We start from the raw sequence: 18,443 nt of genomic DNA on the forward strand, positions 1-18,443 counted from the left end.
AATCCGACTCCCGCGGGGAATGGGCGTGCCTATGGAGAGGGAGGATGATTGACGGCCGGCTCTGGCACGTCACGCTCCCCGAAGACAGCCGGAGTAGGTCTCGGCTATTCACGGCGCCTGCGCACAGGCTATGCGCAGGCGCCGTGAATAGCCAAGCCTATTTCGGCTATTTCCGGAGAAGCGTGACGTGCCAGGGCCGGCCGTCAATCACCTTCTCTCACCATAGGAACGCCCATTCCCCGGATTCTTCAATCATCGATAGCACAGTGAGTACGGGGAAAAAAAATGTAAGACCGGCATACCGTAGCTCGCGCTACGATGCCGAATGTAATGGTCTAATAAAAAAAAACTTTTTTTTTTTTTTAACAGGGTGAACCCCCGCTTTAAATCTTTACTTAAATTGGAACTTTAAAAATTAAGTCCTGCTAGATCACTTTATGCTGACTCCTTTTGCAAGTATAGCCTGGTGCTAGAGTATTTTGCACCATAGGCAAGACTAGCTACTTGCACCCCCCCCCTTTCATGATGAGGGGTAGGTAAGACAGTATGAGGGGTAGGCAAGGCAGTATGGGAGGTAGGTAAGGCAGTATGAGGGGTGGGTGAGGCAGTATTAGGGGGGTGAGGCAGTATGAGGGGTGGGTGAGGCAGTATGAGGGGTGGGTGAGGCAGTATGAGGTGTAGGGGAGGCAGTATGAGGGGTGGGGGAGGCAGTATGAGGGGTAGGTGAGGAACTATGTGGGGAGGCAGTGTGAGGGGTAGGTGAGGAAGTATGGGGGGAGGCAGTATGAGGGGTGGGTGAGGCAGTATGGGGGAGGCAGTATGAGAGGTAGGTGAGGCAGTATGGGGGGGGTAGGTGAGGCAGTATGGGGGGTGGGTGAGGCAGTATGGGGTAGGTGAGGCAGTATGGGGGGAGGCAGTATGAGAGGTAGGTGAGGCAGTATGGGGGGGTAGGTGAGGCAGTATGGGGGGTGTGTGAGGCAGTATGGGGGTGGGTGAGGCAGTATGGGGTAGGTGAGGCAGTATGGGGGTGGGGGTGAGGCAGTATGGGGGGAGGCAGTATGAGAGGTAGGTGAGGCAGTATGGGGGGGTAGGTGAGGCAGTATGGGGGGTGTGTGAGGCAGTATGGGGTAGGTGAGACAGTATGGGGGTGGGGTGAGGCAGTATGGGGAAAAATGGCCTGGTAATGAAGGGGTATTACAGATACTCGAGTCATTAGAGTGGAACATTCAGTAACTATATAAGTCTGCATGAATAAATTCCTGTCATGTCACAATATACAGGACCTGTATGATTTTTCAATAATTTTCAAAAATGCTATATTTGATGCTAGGTCCACTTTAATGTCATTTACTATGTTATCACCTTTTAAAGAATGTATCACTGGACAGCATTCCCATCATTAGATCCTGCCTTTATTAAATAAAATAATATATACATTAACATATAAAACATATCAAAACATCCTGTAGAGATCGTATCACATTTCTCTGCTAATAAGCGATGTGTACAGAGGAGTCCTGGGAGTGCGGTGCGGGATGAACGGAACAATAACCAGACCACTCTCTCATTCCATTTTGCGTGGAATACAGCCTTCCATCTCCAGGACTTCCGGCCAGCCGTCATATTTGTTTGTCTCCTTATCATTCTTGATGTACTGTCAGGAAAAGAAACAACATGACATTTACATTTTTACCTAAACGTTTCCTGCCCAGAGGCCATTGATGCCTATCCAGACCAAATTCAGCATCAACTGGTCAGCTGGACTCTATAGCCCTCTCCTGCCCGGCCTGACTGTCCTTTCATTCGCTGGATCCAGTTGTTTCCAATGACAGAGACCAGCATCACATGTAGGTGGTCTTGGGTGGTCAGCATGTGACACAGCCTGTCTAGAACGCTGCTCCTCCAGACTAACATCCTCCCTTCAAGCATACCTCCCAACATTTCAAAAATCCATAGCGGGACATTCTTGTTGAGCGGGGGGGGGGGGGGGGGGGGTGACAGCCGCGGATCAAAAGTTGTTAAACGGGGGGTGGGTGATTGCCGGTGATTGCCGCGGATCGCAGAAGTTGTGGAGCGGGGGGGGGCGGGATAATTAACCACTTCTTGGGACTGTGGGAACATGCAGTCTGTGCGTGAAGTTCCCCCGCAGAATCCGGGCGGGTTGGGAGGTATGCTTCAAGGTATTTGGTATTTGAATAACTCCTCATCACGGCTGAGGGATCTTTTTTGTAGCGGCTGACTTTTAATAAACACAAAAACGAGTGGAACTCTTCTTTAAGATAAGTACTGAGGCAGGGTGCTGTGATATTTTCAGGAAGCTATGTACAGCACCATGCTGGCCCCTCCAACCAGCCAAGATCTGCCAGCATTGCATAAAGAAATATAGAGACTTAGTGATGACATTACTGGGTTAAATTGGGTATTAATAGAAACTGATCATTCACATTTTTTTTGTTGTCGAGGGGGAAAGGAGGACCCCGTGAAGGCAAAATATAGTAAAATTAAACGTATAGCCGGATTCAGGTAGACTCACGCCAGCGTACTGTATCTACTGATACGCCGTCGTAAGTCCAAATGTGCGCCGTCGTATCTATGCGCTGATTCTCTAAATCAGATATGCCTGAATTGTGGCAATATACGACCGACGTAAGTCTCCTACGCTGTCGTATCTTTGGTGCATATTTACTCTGGCCGCTAGGGGGCGCTTCCGTTGATTTACGCGTTGAATATGTAAATTAGCGAGATACGCCGATTCACGAACATACTTGCGCCCGTCGCTGTAATCTACGTCGTTTACGTAAGGTGTTTTTCCGGCGTAAAGTTAAACCACCAAATAGCTGGTCTAAGTCGTTTAGGGTACGGACGTCGGAACTGCCGTCGAGTTTTACGTCATTTACGTAAGTCGTACGTGAATGGGGCTGGGCGTAAGTTACGTTCACGTCGTACGCATTGAGCCGTCGTATCTTAGGGAGTATTTGCGACGTGATTCTGAGCATGCGCGCGCATGCGCGCGCATGCGCCGTTTGTACGGCCATGCATTTACATGGGGTCACGATTCATTTTAATACAACACGCCCACTACCTGCCTACTTTGAATTAGGCGGGCTTACGCCGGCCCATTTTAGCTAGGCGGACGTAATAGAGGGAGCAAGTGCTTTGTGAATACTGGCCTTGCCTCTCTATTTTACGCCGGCGTAGCGCATATGAGCTGCGCTACGCCCGCTTATATATACATGATTTTGAAGATGTATTAATTATTAGTTTTCTTTTTTTACTTTTTAACATAACTTTATATTTCTGCTATATAGAGTGTATTGGATAAATACAAAAGTTAAAGTGGAGGTTCACCCTATAAAACATTTCTAACACTACATCCAGCCCAGTTCTGCATATAAAATGACACTGACCTTTTTTTTTTTTTTGCCGTAGATAGCGTTTAGCCTTAGAATTCAGTGCACACAGCGAGTCACGACTTCCCGAAAGAAGCTCGGGTCGGCTCGGCTCTATACGGCGCCGGTGCGCAGGCGCCGAATAGAGCCGAGCCGACCTGAGCTTCCTTCGGGAAGTCGTGATGCGCTGTGTGCGCCGTCGTCTAGCATGTCAATCAATTGGCATGTCAATAGGAACGCCCACTCCCGCGGGATTCCCTACCCGGAAGCCGCGGTGAATTCTAAGGCTAAACGCTATCTACGGCAAAAAAAAAAAAAAAAAAAGGTCAGTGTCATTTTATATGCAGAACTGGGCTGGATGTAGTGTTAGAATTTTTTTATAGGGTGAACCTCCACTTTAACATATTATAAGAGAATGCATTAGATAAAAAATGCTAAGCATCCTAGATTCTGAAGAATAGCTTGGGTGATTTAAAGTGAACCTGTGATTTGCCTGTGGAAGGCTGAACCCTGTATAGCAGCATGCAGTCACATTTCTTTCTATTCTCAATTACTCTGCTCAGCCATTGGTAGTGAAGAAAGGCACCCCCCTTAGGTTTCACAACACTTCCCATCTTCTAATGTACCAGTGCTTGATGATTGGCTCAATGTTGTCACATGGTGGGGAAGACTAAACTCCATGCTGTGAACTACTTTCGGATCCATTTTTTTTGTCAGCCTGATTGATGGGCGTCTGTCACAGCTATTGTTACTAAAGACTTGAACTCCCCAACTTTGAGGTTAACCGCTTAAGGACCGCCGCATGACTATTTACATCGACAGAATGGCACGGCTGGGCACATGGACGTACAGGTACGTCCCCTTTAAGATGCCCAGCCGTGGGTCCTGTCATCCGTGACCACGCCCGTGGGACCCACAGACCCAGATACTCAAAGCCAGATGCAAGTCCAAAGGAGATCAAAGATTTGCAGTCCAAGGACCCCGCCTGTGGAATGCACTACCAACCACCATCCGACTGGAGTCGGACCACTTGGCCTTCAGGAGAAAGATTAAAACCCATCTATTCTGAGGTCAAGGGGTTCCTTACCCATGAAATGGATACAGCGCCCAGAGGGGATTCAGTTCGCATGTGTTGCGCTTTACAAGTCTCTCTCTCTCTATCTCGCCCCTGGTGTCCCGCGATCGGGATACAGAGAGGAAAAACAGGGAGAGGTAAGTGTAAACAAACCTTTCCCGTTCTTCCTAGTGTGGCTGTCAGTGATCGTCTGTTCCCTGTGTTAGGGAACGACGATCAGTGACGTCACACGCATAGCCACGCCCCCGCAGTAAGAACACTCCCTTAGAACACACTTAACCCCTACAGCGCCCACTCCTGGATAACCCATTCTCTGCCAGTGTCATTTTCACAGTAATCAGTGCATTTTTATAGCACTTTTCGCTGTGAAAATTACAATGGTCCCAAAAATGTGTCAAAAGTGTCCGATGTGTCTGCCATGATGTCGTAGTCACGAAAAAAATCGTTGATCGCCGCCATTAGTAGTAAAAAAAAAATATTCATAAAAATGCCATAAAACTATCCCCTATTTTGTAAACGCTATACATTTTGTGCAAACCAATCGATAAACGCTTATTGCTATTTTTTTTACCAAAAATAAGTAGAAGAATACGTATTGGCCTAAACTGAGAGAATTTTTTTTTTTATATATATTTGTTGGGGATATTTATTATAGCAAAAAGTATTTTTTTTAAATTGTCACTCTATTTTTGTTTATAGCACAAAAAATAAGGTGATTAAATACCACCAAAAGAAAGCTCTATTTGGGGGAAAAAAAGGACGCCAATTTTGTTTGAGAGCCACGTCCCACAATCGCGCAATTGTCAGTTAAAGCGACGCAGTGCCGAATCGCAAAAAGGGGCCAGGTCCTTTACTTGCATATTGGTCCGGGTCTTAAGTGGTTAAACTACAACCACTTGCTGCACCCATTTAAACAAGATCTCGAGTGTAATGTAGTGCCATCTGTTGATCAGGAGATGCAACCAATACAACTAATGCCACGTACACACGATCAGAAATTCCAACAAGAAAACCGTGGATTTTTTTCCAACGGAATGTTGTCTCAAACTTGTGTTGCCTACACACGGTCACACAAATTTCCGACTGTCAAGACTGTGGCGACGTACAACACTACAACGAGCCGAGAAAAATTAAGTTCATTGATTCCGAGCATGTGTGTCGAAATTTCATACAGACGATCGGAATTTCCAACAATAACTTTTCTTGTCGGAAAAATTGAGAACCAGCTCTCAAATTTTAGCTGTCGGAAGTTCCGACAGAAAAGTCAGATGAAGCCTACTCACGGTCGGAATTTCCGACCAAAATCTGACTTTTCTTGTCATATGTAAGCGGCATTAAGGTTTGGTAACCTTTGATTCTCAGGACGTTCAAGTTTTTAAAGGTTTGTAATAAAAGTTTGGTCCAGAAAGAGAGAAAATGTGTGAAGTTGAGCAATTTGTGCTATTTTCTACAGAAGGTCAGAACCTTTTCAGTTCACTTATTTACTGATGTGCATATATAGCTTGTGTGGACTTTCTTTGCTGACCTCGGGCTTAATCCAAAAACATATTTACCTGTTCAAAGGGACTTTTATTCTTGATGGCTTTTCCTCCGACAAATGTCCACGAGTCCCGGAAACCAACTTTCTTTGCATAACTACTGCCATAACCGGAAAATAAATTCCTGGTTTCCTCATCCAATCTGAAACAGAAAACAGATTCAATTTTTTCAATGTTAGAATGTATATCAGGGCAAAATGAAAAAAATAAAAAATATGCAGTACATGTCTGCAATAAATGCACATGTTTTACCCCCTTTAAGACCCTGCAAGTGCAGAACTACATCCGTTGATCTGCCAGAAATGCATTCATCTTATTGAGGGCTGATAATACTCCATTAGTGCGCTGAGTGGTGTCAGCCATTCCCAGTTTTCTCTTGTCAATTACTCAAATTTTCTCACACTTTTTATCGCTACAATATTGACAGTAATTGATCTGTAGGCCCAAGATAAGAACTAGGGGCCAGATTTACAAAAGAGATACAACGGCGTATCTCCTGATACGCCGTCGTATCTCTGTTTCTATCTATGCGACTGATTCATAGAATCAGTTACGCATAGATAGCCAGAAGATCCGACAGGTGTAATTGTTTTACACTGTCGGATCTTAGGATGCAGTACCGCGGCCGCCGCTGAGGGGATTTTGCGTCGTAAACCAGCTTTGGGTATGCAAATTAGGAGTTACGGCGATCCACGAAGATTTTTCCTGTCGTTACGGCGTCGCAAGTGTTAGATTTCCGTCGCAAAGATAGGGCACCTTTAACATGGTGTAAAAGTACTCCACCATGTTAAAGTATGTCCGTCTTTCCCGCGTCGATTTTGAATTTTTTTTAAATTTTTAAGTCTTTTTTTCACGTCGCGATTCACAAAACGTTGGCGCGTTGTAATTTCGCACAAAGCACGTCGGGAAATTTGCGACGGGAGCATGCGCAGTACGTCCGGCGCGGGAGCGCGCATAATTTAAATGGTACCCGCCCCATTTGAATTGGGCCGCCTTGACCTGTTTACGATACACCGCCGCAAATTTCCCGGTAATTGCTTTGTAGATCGGGCACTAAATCGCAAAACTTGCGGCGGTGTAACGTAAACTGGTTACGTTACGCTGCGCCCGCTCTACATGAATCTGGCCCTATGAGGGCTAATTATTCTCCCCAATTTAAAACAGAAAGTGTGCATAAGACATGGGACATGTGGGGCTTACATACTTAAACTATTATTTGAATATTATAATACAGTGGGGATCGAAAGTTTGGGCACCCCAGGTAAAAATGTGTATTAATGTGCATAACGAAGCCAAGGAAAAATGGAAAAATCTCCAAAAGGCATCAAATTACAGATTAGACATTCTTATAATATGTCAAAAAAAGTTTGTTTATATTTCCATCATTTACACTTTCAAAATTACAGAAAACAAAAAAATGGCGTATTATAAGAATGTCTAATCTGTAATTTGATGCCTTTTGGAGATTTTTACATCTTTCCTTGGCTTCGTTATGCACATTAATACAAATTTTTACCTGGGGTGCCCAAACGTTCGATCCCCACTGTATATACACTATGTGGGCCAAACTTTTTTTTACACCTGACCATCACACCAATATGATCTTATTGGATATCCCATCCAGTATCAAGCCTCGTACACACAATCAGATATCTGATGGAATCTAATCCGATGGATTTTTTCGTCGGATATCCGATGAAGCTGACTTTCATCAGCCTTGCCTACACACCATCAGTCAAAAATCCGACCGTGCCAAAACGCGGTGACGTAAAACAATACGACGTGCTGAGAAAAATGAGGTTCAATGCTTCCGAGCATGCGTCGACTTGATTCTGAACAGGAGTGGATTTTTGACCAATGGACTTCCACACAGACGATCGTTTTTTTCTATCGTTTTTTTATCCATAGGTAAAAATTAAAACATGTTCTATTTTTTTTCACAGATGGAAAACAAACCGATGGGGCCCACACACGATCGGTTTGTCCGATGAAAACAGTCCATCGGCCTGTTTTCATTGGACAAACCGATCGTGTGTACAGGGCTTCAGAGTGTCAGAAAAAGGTTTATGCCAGGTACAAACGATCAGTCCATCCGATGAGAACGGACCGATGGACCGTTTTCATCGGTTAACCGATGAAGCTGACTGATGGTCCGTCGTGCCTACACACCACCGGTTTAAAAACCGATCGTGTCAGAACGCGGTGACGTAAAACACAACGACGTGCTGAAAAAAACTAAGTTCAATGCTTCCAAGCATGCGTCGACTTGATTCTGAGCATGCGTGGATTTTTAACCAATGGTCGTGCCTACTAATGATCGGTTTTGTCCTATCGGTTAGGAATCCATCGGTTAAATTTAAAACAAGTTGCCTTTTTTTTAACCGATGGTTAAATAACCGATGGCGCCCACACACGATCGGTTTTGACCGATGAAAACAGTCCATCAGACCATTCTCATCGGTTGAATCGATCGTGTGTACGCGGCATTAGTCTTTAAGTGGTTAAACTGACCACATTTACAGGCCGAAGGGTCATCCTTGATCTCTAAGGCTGAGTTCACACTATTGCGACTTGGATGCAGGTTTCCCCGCATCCAATTCACATAGCAGGAGATTGTGACCACCTCTCTATGGAGCGGTTCACATATCTCTCCAGCGGCTCCAGTGCGAATTGCACAGGAGCCCTGTGTGTCTTTTGGTCTGTTTCAGGTCCGAATTCAGCCCAAAATTTGGGCAGAAATTGGACCTGAAACTGTGAATGGAAATGCATCGGACTCCTGTTGTGAGCCACTGCGTTCTCCAGTGTGACCCCAGCCTAAAAGAACAAATTGTTACAATGTTTATAGTTATCTCCCAGAGCTGACAATGTTGTAAAAAACTTGGCAGGCTGCCTATTTTTTACAGCTGAGTGAGCTGAGAACTCTCTGCACTTGTTATATGAATGAATCGGGGAAATGCTGCATAGAGATCGTGAGGGGTGTTGAATCGAGATCGCATTTGTTTTACAATTAATCGTGCAGCTCTACTGGGAATGCATGCCCATCTTTAGTAACGAGATGGCACCACTAACATTGCTAATGATTGATCACTACACATTTGCATAAATAGGCTCCCTAGACATTTGTCTGAATATGTATTCATAAACTGCTACTCTTAGCAATAAACCTCTAGTGATTTTAGTAGTGATAATGCTATCAAAAGGATGCCCATGTGCTCCCACATTATATACAAGGACTGCAGTGTCTTGAGTAATCAACCATGTAATGAAAATGTGACCAAGGCCCAAACCCTTCCACATTCCATTCCAAACTAAAAAAACAAGAAGAGGTGGAAGCAGTGCCTGTCATCTCATTAATTGTTATGACAACAGACCCTTCTCTGACGAGCTATTGTCTATTAGAAACCCTTTGTATAAGACACTAAAGAAGGATTTTTTTTTTTAAGCACCAACACTGCGGGTGAGTGATATATTCTTGTCACACCCCAACACCCGTCATACTTTTATCTTTTCTGATAGAAAACAAACAAGCGGACAAGAACTTTAAACTTTCTATAAATACTTTGTGATTACGTAATGGGTAATTAAAGATTAGCCAGACAGATATAAAACACCAAATAATGAGGAAAAATAAAAGTTTTTATATAACCATATGTTGAAAAAAAAAAGGGGGATTGCGATATAGGAGGAGGGGGGCTGTGATGTGAAGGATTTCAGTCCTCGCACAAACATGCAATTCTGGCATTTGCTTGAAGACATTTTTACTGATCAGAACTCTGATTTTTATTTCAAAACCTCTGATCTAGAGCTTCCACAAGGGCCCAGACCCTGATTTAAAGATCAATACAGTTTTCTGTAGACATGACAAGAAGCCCGCACTACAGCAGAATGCTTAGTTGAAATAGATGTACTTTTTAGGACTTGATTGGTTCACTCTGAAGTAATAAGAGCCAAGGTAAATTCACATTTGTAAGTGTGGAAATTTCGAAATTTCCAAATAATCTTCAATTGAGACATTCAACATTGTATAGAGTTTTGCTGTTTTTCTGTTATCAGCTTTTTTAGGTTAAGAAGAGACTTGACTGCAGCATTCAGCACAACCATGTGACTGGGGAATGTATAGAATGCAACATAATTTTTGTAACACACGATAAATGCTTAGCAGCCCCCGCTCAGGCTAACAAGGTCTGATGAATTGGTTGCTGCTGACTAGTTAGGGTGCAGGCTGGGGAAAGGTTGTCCAGATCCAAAGCATGCTTTATATATATAAAGAGATAGGCTGGCCGCAGCTAGGGTTGCCACCTCATCCCTTTAAAAAGGAACACATATTAATTACACAGGTTCTGTGGCTAATTAAGGAGGTAATTAGACTCATTTGGTGCCTTACCTGCATTAAATTAACCTCAGAACCTGTGTAATTCATATGTGCTCCTTTTTAAAGGGATGAGGTGGCAACTCTAGCCGCAGCACACCGCGTGCAGCCCAAGTGGTTAGCAGGTAAAAGTAGCCTCAGCTCGATTCATCCAGGCCACATCCCAAAAATGTTTTACCCCAGGGGCGGAACAAAATATTTTTGTGGGCATGGCCTGAATAAGGTGAGGTGTGCAGCGGCCGGCCTATCTCTTTCTATTTCACAACAAGATACTGTTTACTTACTTTGTGGCTGGATCATCATAAGACGCCATAAGTATCAATGTGCCATCTACCATCTTCTCCAAGAACTTCTTAACTTCCTTGATATCTTAAGGAAATTACAAAAAATGTCATGACAAAAAGGTTATAGCATTTTGCACACTACAACTGCTTATCCTCATTATTAAATTAGTTTGTATTTTTGTTAAACCACTTGCCAACCATGCTAAAGCAAAATGACAGCTACAATGCAGTCGGCCAATTCTGGGAGCACTCTGTGATCGGGGTAGTAAAGACACACTCAACGGCTCTTTACCACCTGATCAGCTGTGCCCAATCACAGCTGATCATGATATAAACACATTTGCTGGTTATCGGCATTTCTTTTCCATGCTGTCACATTGCTGTCTGCACTGATAATCAGGGCACTAATCATCAGCATCCTGATTATCAGTGCAGCCCCAACAGCGCCAATCATTGCTGCCTATCATTGCCTATCAGTGATGCCAATAAGGGTCCATCAGTGATGTCAATCAGTGTCCATCAGTGCCGCCCATCAGTGCCTCCAAATCAGTGCCCACCAGTACCGCCTAATCAGTGTAGCCTATTAGTGCTCATCAGTGCCTCCTCATCAGCGCACATCAGTGAAGGAGAAAAATTACCTGTTTGCAAAATTTTATAACAGAACTAAGGAAAACTTTTTTTCTAATTTCTCTGTATTTTTTCGTTTGTTTAGCAGAAAATAAAAAAACCCAGTGGTGATTAAATACCACCAAAAGAAAGCTCTATTTGTGTAAAAATAATGATAAAAATGTCATATGGGTACAGTACTGCATGACTGCCCAATTGTAATTCAAAGTGCAACAGCACTGAAAGCTGAAAATTGGCCTGGGCAGGAAGGGGGTAAAAGTGTCCAGTAGGCAAGTGGTTAAACAACAGAAGGTGAAACACATAGTCAGGTACCAAACCGACAGAAACTTCATCTAACACAATGGTTCTCAACCTGGGGGCCAGGATCCCCTCGGGGTTAGAATGACGATTTGCCAGGGGTCACGGAATCCACAAGCTCCAAGGAGGGCTGTCCCTCGAGTTTTTGGCCGCCCAGCTGGGCTGTCCCTGGAGCCCACTCAGCCTCTTCGCAGCCACCAATTCAGTTCCCGACATGGCAGGGGGGACAGAGACTAGAGGTCAGCTGACTGGTGAGGAATGTGAAGTAGGAGGGGCTGGAGGAGACCATATCTCCTGATTTTGGCATATGTGTCACTGCTGCGAGACACCACAGAGCTGGAGACACAGTGAAGTCAGAGACACAGTGAGTAACACTACCTGTGATTATAGTTGCCATTAAAAGTCCCCACTACAGTTCTCAGATCAGCAGATTACCTTGATCAAGAGCACCTAATTTGGCTGATCAGAACTGCCCCCCCAGCACTTGTCACTGATCCCACCCCCCACCAGCATTGCCACTCATCCCAACTCCCCACCAAGGAGTAAGAGAAGGAATAAAAATAGAGAATACATGGAAGGGGGAGGAAAAGAGGGGGAGGAACAAAGAAAAAGGGAGAGAATGAATAAGAGAAAGAACACGAAAGATGGGATGGGGGGAAAAAAACAAGAAATTAGGATAGAGAGAGATACAAGGGAAATAAAGGAGAACAAAGAGTGGTACATCCTAAAATGTACCATAAAAGGGTTTTAATAGTGTACGAGTGGATGGGACTCAGGGAGGGCTAAATGTCCGTGGGTTAGGGTCGCAAATTACTTGTCTTGCCTTGGGTGCTGACAACCCACGCTATGAAAATATTACTGTTAGGGGTCCCCACAACTTAGAAAATTTAATCAAGGGGTCACGGCCCTAAAAAGGTTAAAGCGGATCTCCACTCTAAAGTGGAGTCCCGCTGATCGGAACCCCCCCCCCCTCCGGTGTCACATTTGACACCTTTCAGGGGGGAGGGGGGTGCAGATACCTGTCTACAGACAGGTATCTGCACCCACTTCCGGCCCTACGATACGGGCAAAGGACGGGTTTTTTCCTTCCTTCCCGTCCGTCCCCCCGTTGTATGCTGGGAACACTCGGCTCCCAGCACACAGCGGGAGCCAATCGGCGGGCGCAGCGCGACTCGCGCAATGCGCCGTAGGGAACCGGGCAGTGAAGCCGGAGCGCTTCACTTCCTGGTTCCCTCACCGAGGATGGAGGGGGGAGCAGCAGGGTGACGAGCGATCGGCTCGTCATCTGCTGCGATCACCGCTGGACTCCAGGACAGGTAAGTGTCCTTATATTAAAAGTCAGCAGCTGCAGTATTTGTAGCTGCTGGCTTTTAATATATTTTTCCCGTGGCACATCCGCTTTAAGAACCGCTGATCTAATATAATATATGAAAAAGAGAAAAAATTACTTACTTCCAGAGTACATGTCATAATGGCCCGTATGTTGAAGTATACCTGTAGAGGCTAAAACCAAGTTACACATATTAAATGAAAGCAGTTAAATAAGGATTTTTATCTTGATTACATTTATTTTCATACAAAACTAAACTCTATTGACACTAAATGAGGGATTCCTAACTAGGGGTATCCATTTTCCTTTGGGGTATGGGAACCAAATGCTGAAGGTATGAGACTGGATCTCTGAATAATTTTAACAAAATTGTTGTTGGATCAGATTGTTAACTATCACCATTATCAATACAAATTAAATTGGTAAGGCCACTAAGCAATCAATACTCGAAGCAATCAACACGAACGTCTTGCTTTTCCCAGTACTGCCAGTTTGTGCAGTACAGTTAGGAATAGTAATAAACAGGAGATCCGATGACCCATTACAAGTTGCACTTAATGAGAGATTATATGATATTATTTTCATCTATCCACACTTTGAAGAAAAACCTTTTTGCACTGTGAAGTGAGACTTTTCTGCACAACTTTGAGTAGCGCAGAAATCACATTTTACAAGCACTTTATAAAAGAAGTTTACTTACGCTTTAAAATGTTTTAATAATCTATACTGTGTATGTTACGTATAATTCTATCAATATCTGTGCTATAAGCTTGTACAATTAATTGCATCTCATTGGTCTATTATATAAACAGTATATAATTTTGTAAGTTGAGACAGCTGTTGCACTATTTTTTTTTTCTTTTTATATAAACCATTGTGACACAATCTTCCTAAATCGAATTATGAATGAGCAAAATTATAAGCTTGATTTCACCATAACTTTGGGGACAATTAAAGCAACATTTTGCTATTTTGGCAAATGCCTTGGAACCCAGGGGGAAGATGAAATGAAGGTGTTTTTTAGCCCTTGTTCACACTGAAGCCGGGTTTGATATTGTGCGAGTTCTGCTGAACTGTCAAAATCATCCCTGAAGTCACCAAAAGTAGTGCAGGAACCAATTTTGGAAATAGGTGCTGCGTCGTAAATATTGGGACAATGCTGTTGCCAGCAATAGGCTGCGATTTGGTTTTGACATGTCAAATCGCACTGATGTGAACAAGGGCTTAAAGTTGTTTTATAAGGGTGTGGTGGGTTTTGGCTCCTGGTTATGTTCTTGTGCCTCTCATTAGCATTCATTTACATTTTATTTTTACAGATCATGAGTGTCAGGTCCTGTGTGATTCCCATGCAACTCAGTGGGCTGAAATCATACTGGATCACACCAAAAGTATGGCATGCACTACTTTTCAAAAACTCACTGCACCGGATTGCATGGTACTGTGGTACATTAGTCTGTATTTACTTTTTCATTTTTCTTACCATTCACAAGGGCCATGTTTAGTCCTCTTCCGATGTTGTTTTTTACGCTGCTCATTAGGCTGAAAAAACAGAAGAACATTTAAATTATATATATATATATATATATATATATATATATATATATATATACACACATATACACTGTATGTACAATATATGTCATGATGAATAATAAACACAGTACTACTCTGAACTATAGATACAGTTTGAATAACAGATCCACAGTCTGTATTCAAGAAGTGTACATAAGGGCAAAGCCAGCATGAGCAGTGGCATATAATGACTGCAGGAGCAGTGGCATCTAACGACAGCAAGAGCAGCGGCATGTAATAACAGCAGGAGCAGCAGGATCTAATGACAGCAGGAGCAGCGGGATCTAATAACATCAGGAGCAGCGGGATCTAATAACAGCAGGAGCAGCGGGATCTAATAACAGCAGGAGCAGCAGGATCTAATAACAGCAGGAGCAGCAGGATCTAATGACAGCAGGAGCAGCGGGATCTAATAACATCAGGAGCAGCGGGATCTAATAACAGCAGGAGTAGCAGGATCTAATGACAGCAAGAGCAGCAACAGGTAATGACAGCAGGAGCAGCGGGATCTAATGACAGCGGGATCTAATGACAGCAGGAGCAGCGGGATCTAATAACATGCGGATAGAGAAATAGATGGACAGCCGCACTCCAAAAATGGGAGGACCTGTACAGCAAGAGGCTAGAACAACAAAAGCATAATAGCTAGGGTGTCTCCTGGAAGAGACTGTAGGGTAGAGGAGATCCCTCTGTCCTTTTAACTTCCTCAGCTCCTAGCCTGGAGGCAGAGCCCCCTCAGCCCTGGGGTCCCCTCCCAGGCTACATGACACACACTCAGTTCTCCATCTTCCACCCGACAACAACCCTACTGACAAGGCTCCACAATATTTATGGGTTGACCCAGCCACCCTGCTAGGCTTTCTGCCTAAGGATTGGTCAGATCTCCATAAATATGCAGATCATGTTCTCCTTACCTCCACCCACTAGCTTCTAGAATATTTCAGTAGCTTCTAGAACCAGGGGGAGGTACCTGAGGACTGACCTGTGGAGCCCTCCAGCTTGACCTACAGTAACCCAGTGACCAATTATTAGACTCACACAGCTACTGTGAGTCAAATAAATTTTTCTCACACTATACTGTACACTAGAGGGAACTACATAAGGTTGCACTGATTAAATAGATACAATTTGTGTCAAAATTGTGAGTACCTGTGAAACCCACAAATTTTGATATCCAACTTTTTTCACAGGCTACGCTTTAAAAATCATTAAAGGTCATCCATTTGGCGTTAACTATAAATAATGAGCCTAGAATTATTGTTCTCATTCTGGCATGTGCAGCAATACATAACATGTGTAGCACAAACAAAAGTTTCATGCGTAGGTGCCTTATATGCATGCATTTAAGTTTATACATGCATTTATATTGGGATGGTGGGCTGTCTCAAAAATGTTTTTGAAGGGACTTTAGGTGCTCGGTTGGAATTTTAATATTTTACAAGTTTTTAATGCTTTATTACACTGCATCAGTTTCTTCCCCAGCTTCTGGGTCAGTAACAGGAGGAGGAGACCAGTAAATAGGCTCTTCCCCCCTCCCCTCGAATGGCGGCACCTGCCATACTGATTTCAGGTATGCTGATGGTCATGCAGAGTCTAGGAAAGCTTGTAGCATGGCTGTCCCCCTGAGTTAAAGGGTCACTAAAGGAAAAAAAAATGTGCCTAAAATTAATGTCTGCAAGACAGAATAGTGTAATGATTCTGTTAAAAAACAAGTAAATACCTATTAAATTCCTTCATCTATATCACCTCCGGCATTCTAGTTTCTGTTCTCTCATTCACTTCCTGGTTTGCATCGCTCGTTCATGTAAGAACTACATTTCCCAGTATGAATTGCGGCACGCCCAGTAATTCACACCTCCTTGAAGTCTCTAACACGTAGAGAGCGTCCTGCCACACAGATGTAGTTCCCAGGAGGGAGTGAGCACGTCATTGACCACCGCAGTAAAGCCTCCCATCACGGTGGTCAGTAAAATCAGACAAGCAGGAAGTGAACAGAACAGAGAAGAAATAGAGCAACTTCTGAGCAAAAACGAACAATGAGGAAGTGAAAAGAGGAATGTCTGCAGGTAAAGGATGCTTATTATGAAAAAAAGATTTTTCCTTTACAACCCCTTTATCTGCTCATTTAGATCTAGGGGACATGGAATAATAAAATGACTAACACCATCCCCTGCTCCTGCTAGCTCCTCTGTGCTGCTAAACCCATTCCAGCAGCCTCTTCTTGCCTGTGCTCTGGTGGTCTAAGGTCATGACATCATCAAGACTAATGCAAAATCCAGGACCCCTGCATTGGATGGGAGAACGCCAAGACAGTCAACCGTTGGGGCATGGGGGGCGCTCTGTCTGGTGGGGGAACAAGTAAGCATAATTGCCTTTCCCACCACCTAGAGTCCTAGACTAATGCCACATACACACGATCAGAAAGTAAAGAAAAGTCCGATGTGAGCTTTTGGTCAGAAATTCCGACCGCGTGTACGCTCCAATGTAATTTTTCTCTGGTTCTCAAATTTTTCGAAGGGACAAGGAAAAATCCTACGCATGCTCGTAATCATTGAACTTCATTTTTCTCGGCTTGTCATAGTGCTGTACGTCACCTCTTTCTTGACAGTCAGAAATTTGGTGTGACCGTGTGTATGCAAGACAAGTTTCAGCCAAAATTCCATCGGAAACAAATCCTCGGTTTTCTTGTCGGAATTTCCGATAATGTGTACACGGCATAAGAGTTTAGCTTTAATGTATAGATTGGGTATGAATTTATACACTCTTTGCTTTGTGCAGCCGGGCAGTACACATTAGGGTGCTGCATGAAAACTATCTGGGTTGATTAATTCGCAGCATTACAGCTAATCATCTTTTTGGCAAATTTTCTGGCACTTTACATTATTCCCTACGAGTCTCCCAAAACACATTTGCCATATGTTTCTAACAGGATAATACAATATAGAGCAATAACCCCTCATCTGCTGATGTCCTACGAAAGGAGAGATTTATCAAGAAGGGTGCCGACTGAGGCAATGCAGAGAAGCAGCAATGCTAAATCATTTCAGACATGTTTACTAGTAGATCATATTTTATTCATAAAATTTATTCATAAATAACCGTCGTTCAGCATGTGTGCCCCTGACAGCAGGGCCATCCTAATAGCATCATGTGCCCCGGGGCAAAGTAATGCACTGGGGCCTCTACCAGCCTGCCCCACTTTATTCACTCACTCTCAAGAATTAAAGTACAGTATATATAGTTGATAGAATTAAACATATAGGTATTAGTACTTTTAATGAAATAGATTTGAAACAATAAGAAAGCATGCCATAAATCAAAGACTAATCAACACAAAGGGACAATACAGGGAAGGGGGGATGGGAGGCAGTAGGGTACAGTACAGGAGGGGGTACACTAGTGGGGTCTGGAGGGCACAGTTGGGAGGTTGTGGGAGAGCACAATACAGAGGGGTCAAGAGGGCACAGGGGGCCGGAGGGTACAGCACAGGGTTCCAGCAGTCTACAGTACAAGGGGGAAGAAGGGCAGAGTACAGGGGGTCATGAGGTCACAGTACAGGGGGTAGGAGGGCAGAGTACAGGGGGGTCAGGAGGTCACAGTACAGGGGGTAGGAGGTCACAGTACAGGGGGTAGGAGGGCAGAGTACAGGGGGTCAGGAGGTCACAGTACAGGGGGTAGGAGGTCACAGTACAGGGGGTAGGAGGGCAGAGTACAGGGGGTCAGGAGGTCACAGTACAGGGGGTAGGAGTTCACAGTACAGGGGGTAGAAGGGCAGAGTACAGGGGGGTCAGGAGAGCACAGTATGAGGAGGTAAGAGGACATAATATGGGGGGGGGGAGGCAGGAGGGCACATAATGCAGTAGGGCAGTATTGTTTAATATACAGTAGATATAAGGCTCTATTCACAAAAGCACATTACATGCAGTATTTAGATGTTTTCCCAAATACCACATACGATCCTA

The 18,443-nt window shown here is 44.0% G+C and overlaps 1 protein-coding gene across 3 annotated transcripts in view; it reads right to left on the reverse strand.

Annotated features, from left to right (window-relative positions):
• Positions 1-1,390: 1,390 nt before the first annotated feature.
• The window catches only part of FAM3D (FAM3 metabolism regulating signaling molecule D), a 75,913-nt gene continuing 58,860 nt past the window's right edge, over positions 1,391-18,443 (reverse strand). For all 3 annotated transcript variants that reach the window (XM_040359109.1, XM_040359110.1, XM_040359111.1), the window contains 5 exons: positions 14,390-14,448; positions 13,032-13,082; positions 10,656-10,740; positions 6,018-6,144; positions 1,391-1,654 (listed from right to left, as the gene is read on the reverse strand). In XM_040359109.1, the coding sequence (XP_040215043.1) occupies positions 1,565-1,654; positions 6,018-6,144; positions 10,656-10,740; positions 13,032-13,082; positions 14,390-14,448 (412 nt within the window). In that variant the 3' untranslated portion in view covers positions 1,391-1,564. The remainder of the gene's footprint in view (positions 1,655-6,017; positions 6,145-10,655; positions 10,741-13,031; positions 13,083-14,389; positions 14,449-18,443) is intronic.

The sequence above is a fragment of the Rana temporaria genome, chromosome 7 (genome assembly GCF_905171775.1).
Source record: "Rana temporaria chromosome 7, aRanTem1.1, whole genome shotgun sequence".
NCBI lineage: Eukaryota > Metazoa > Chordata > Amphibia > Anura > Ranidae > Rana > Rana temporaria.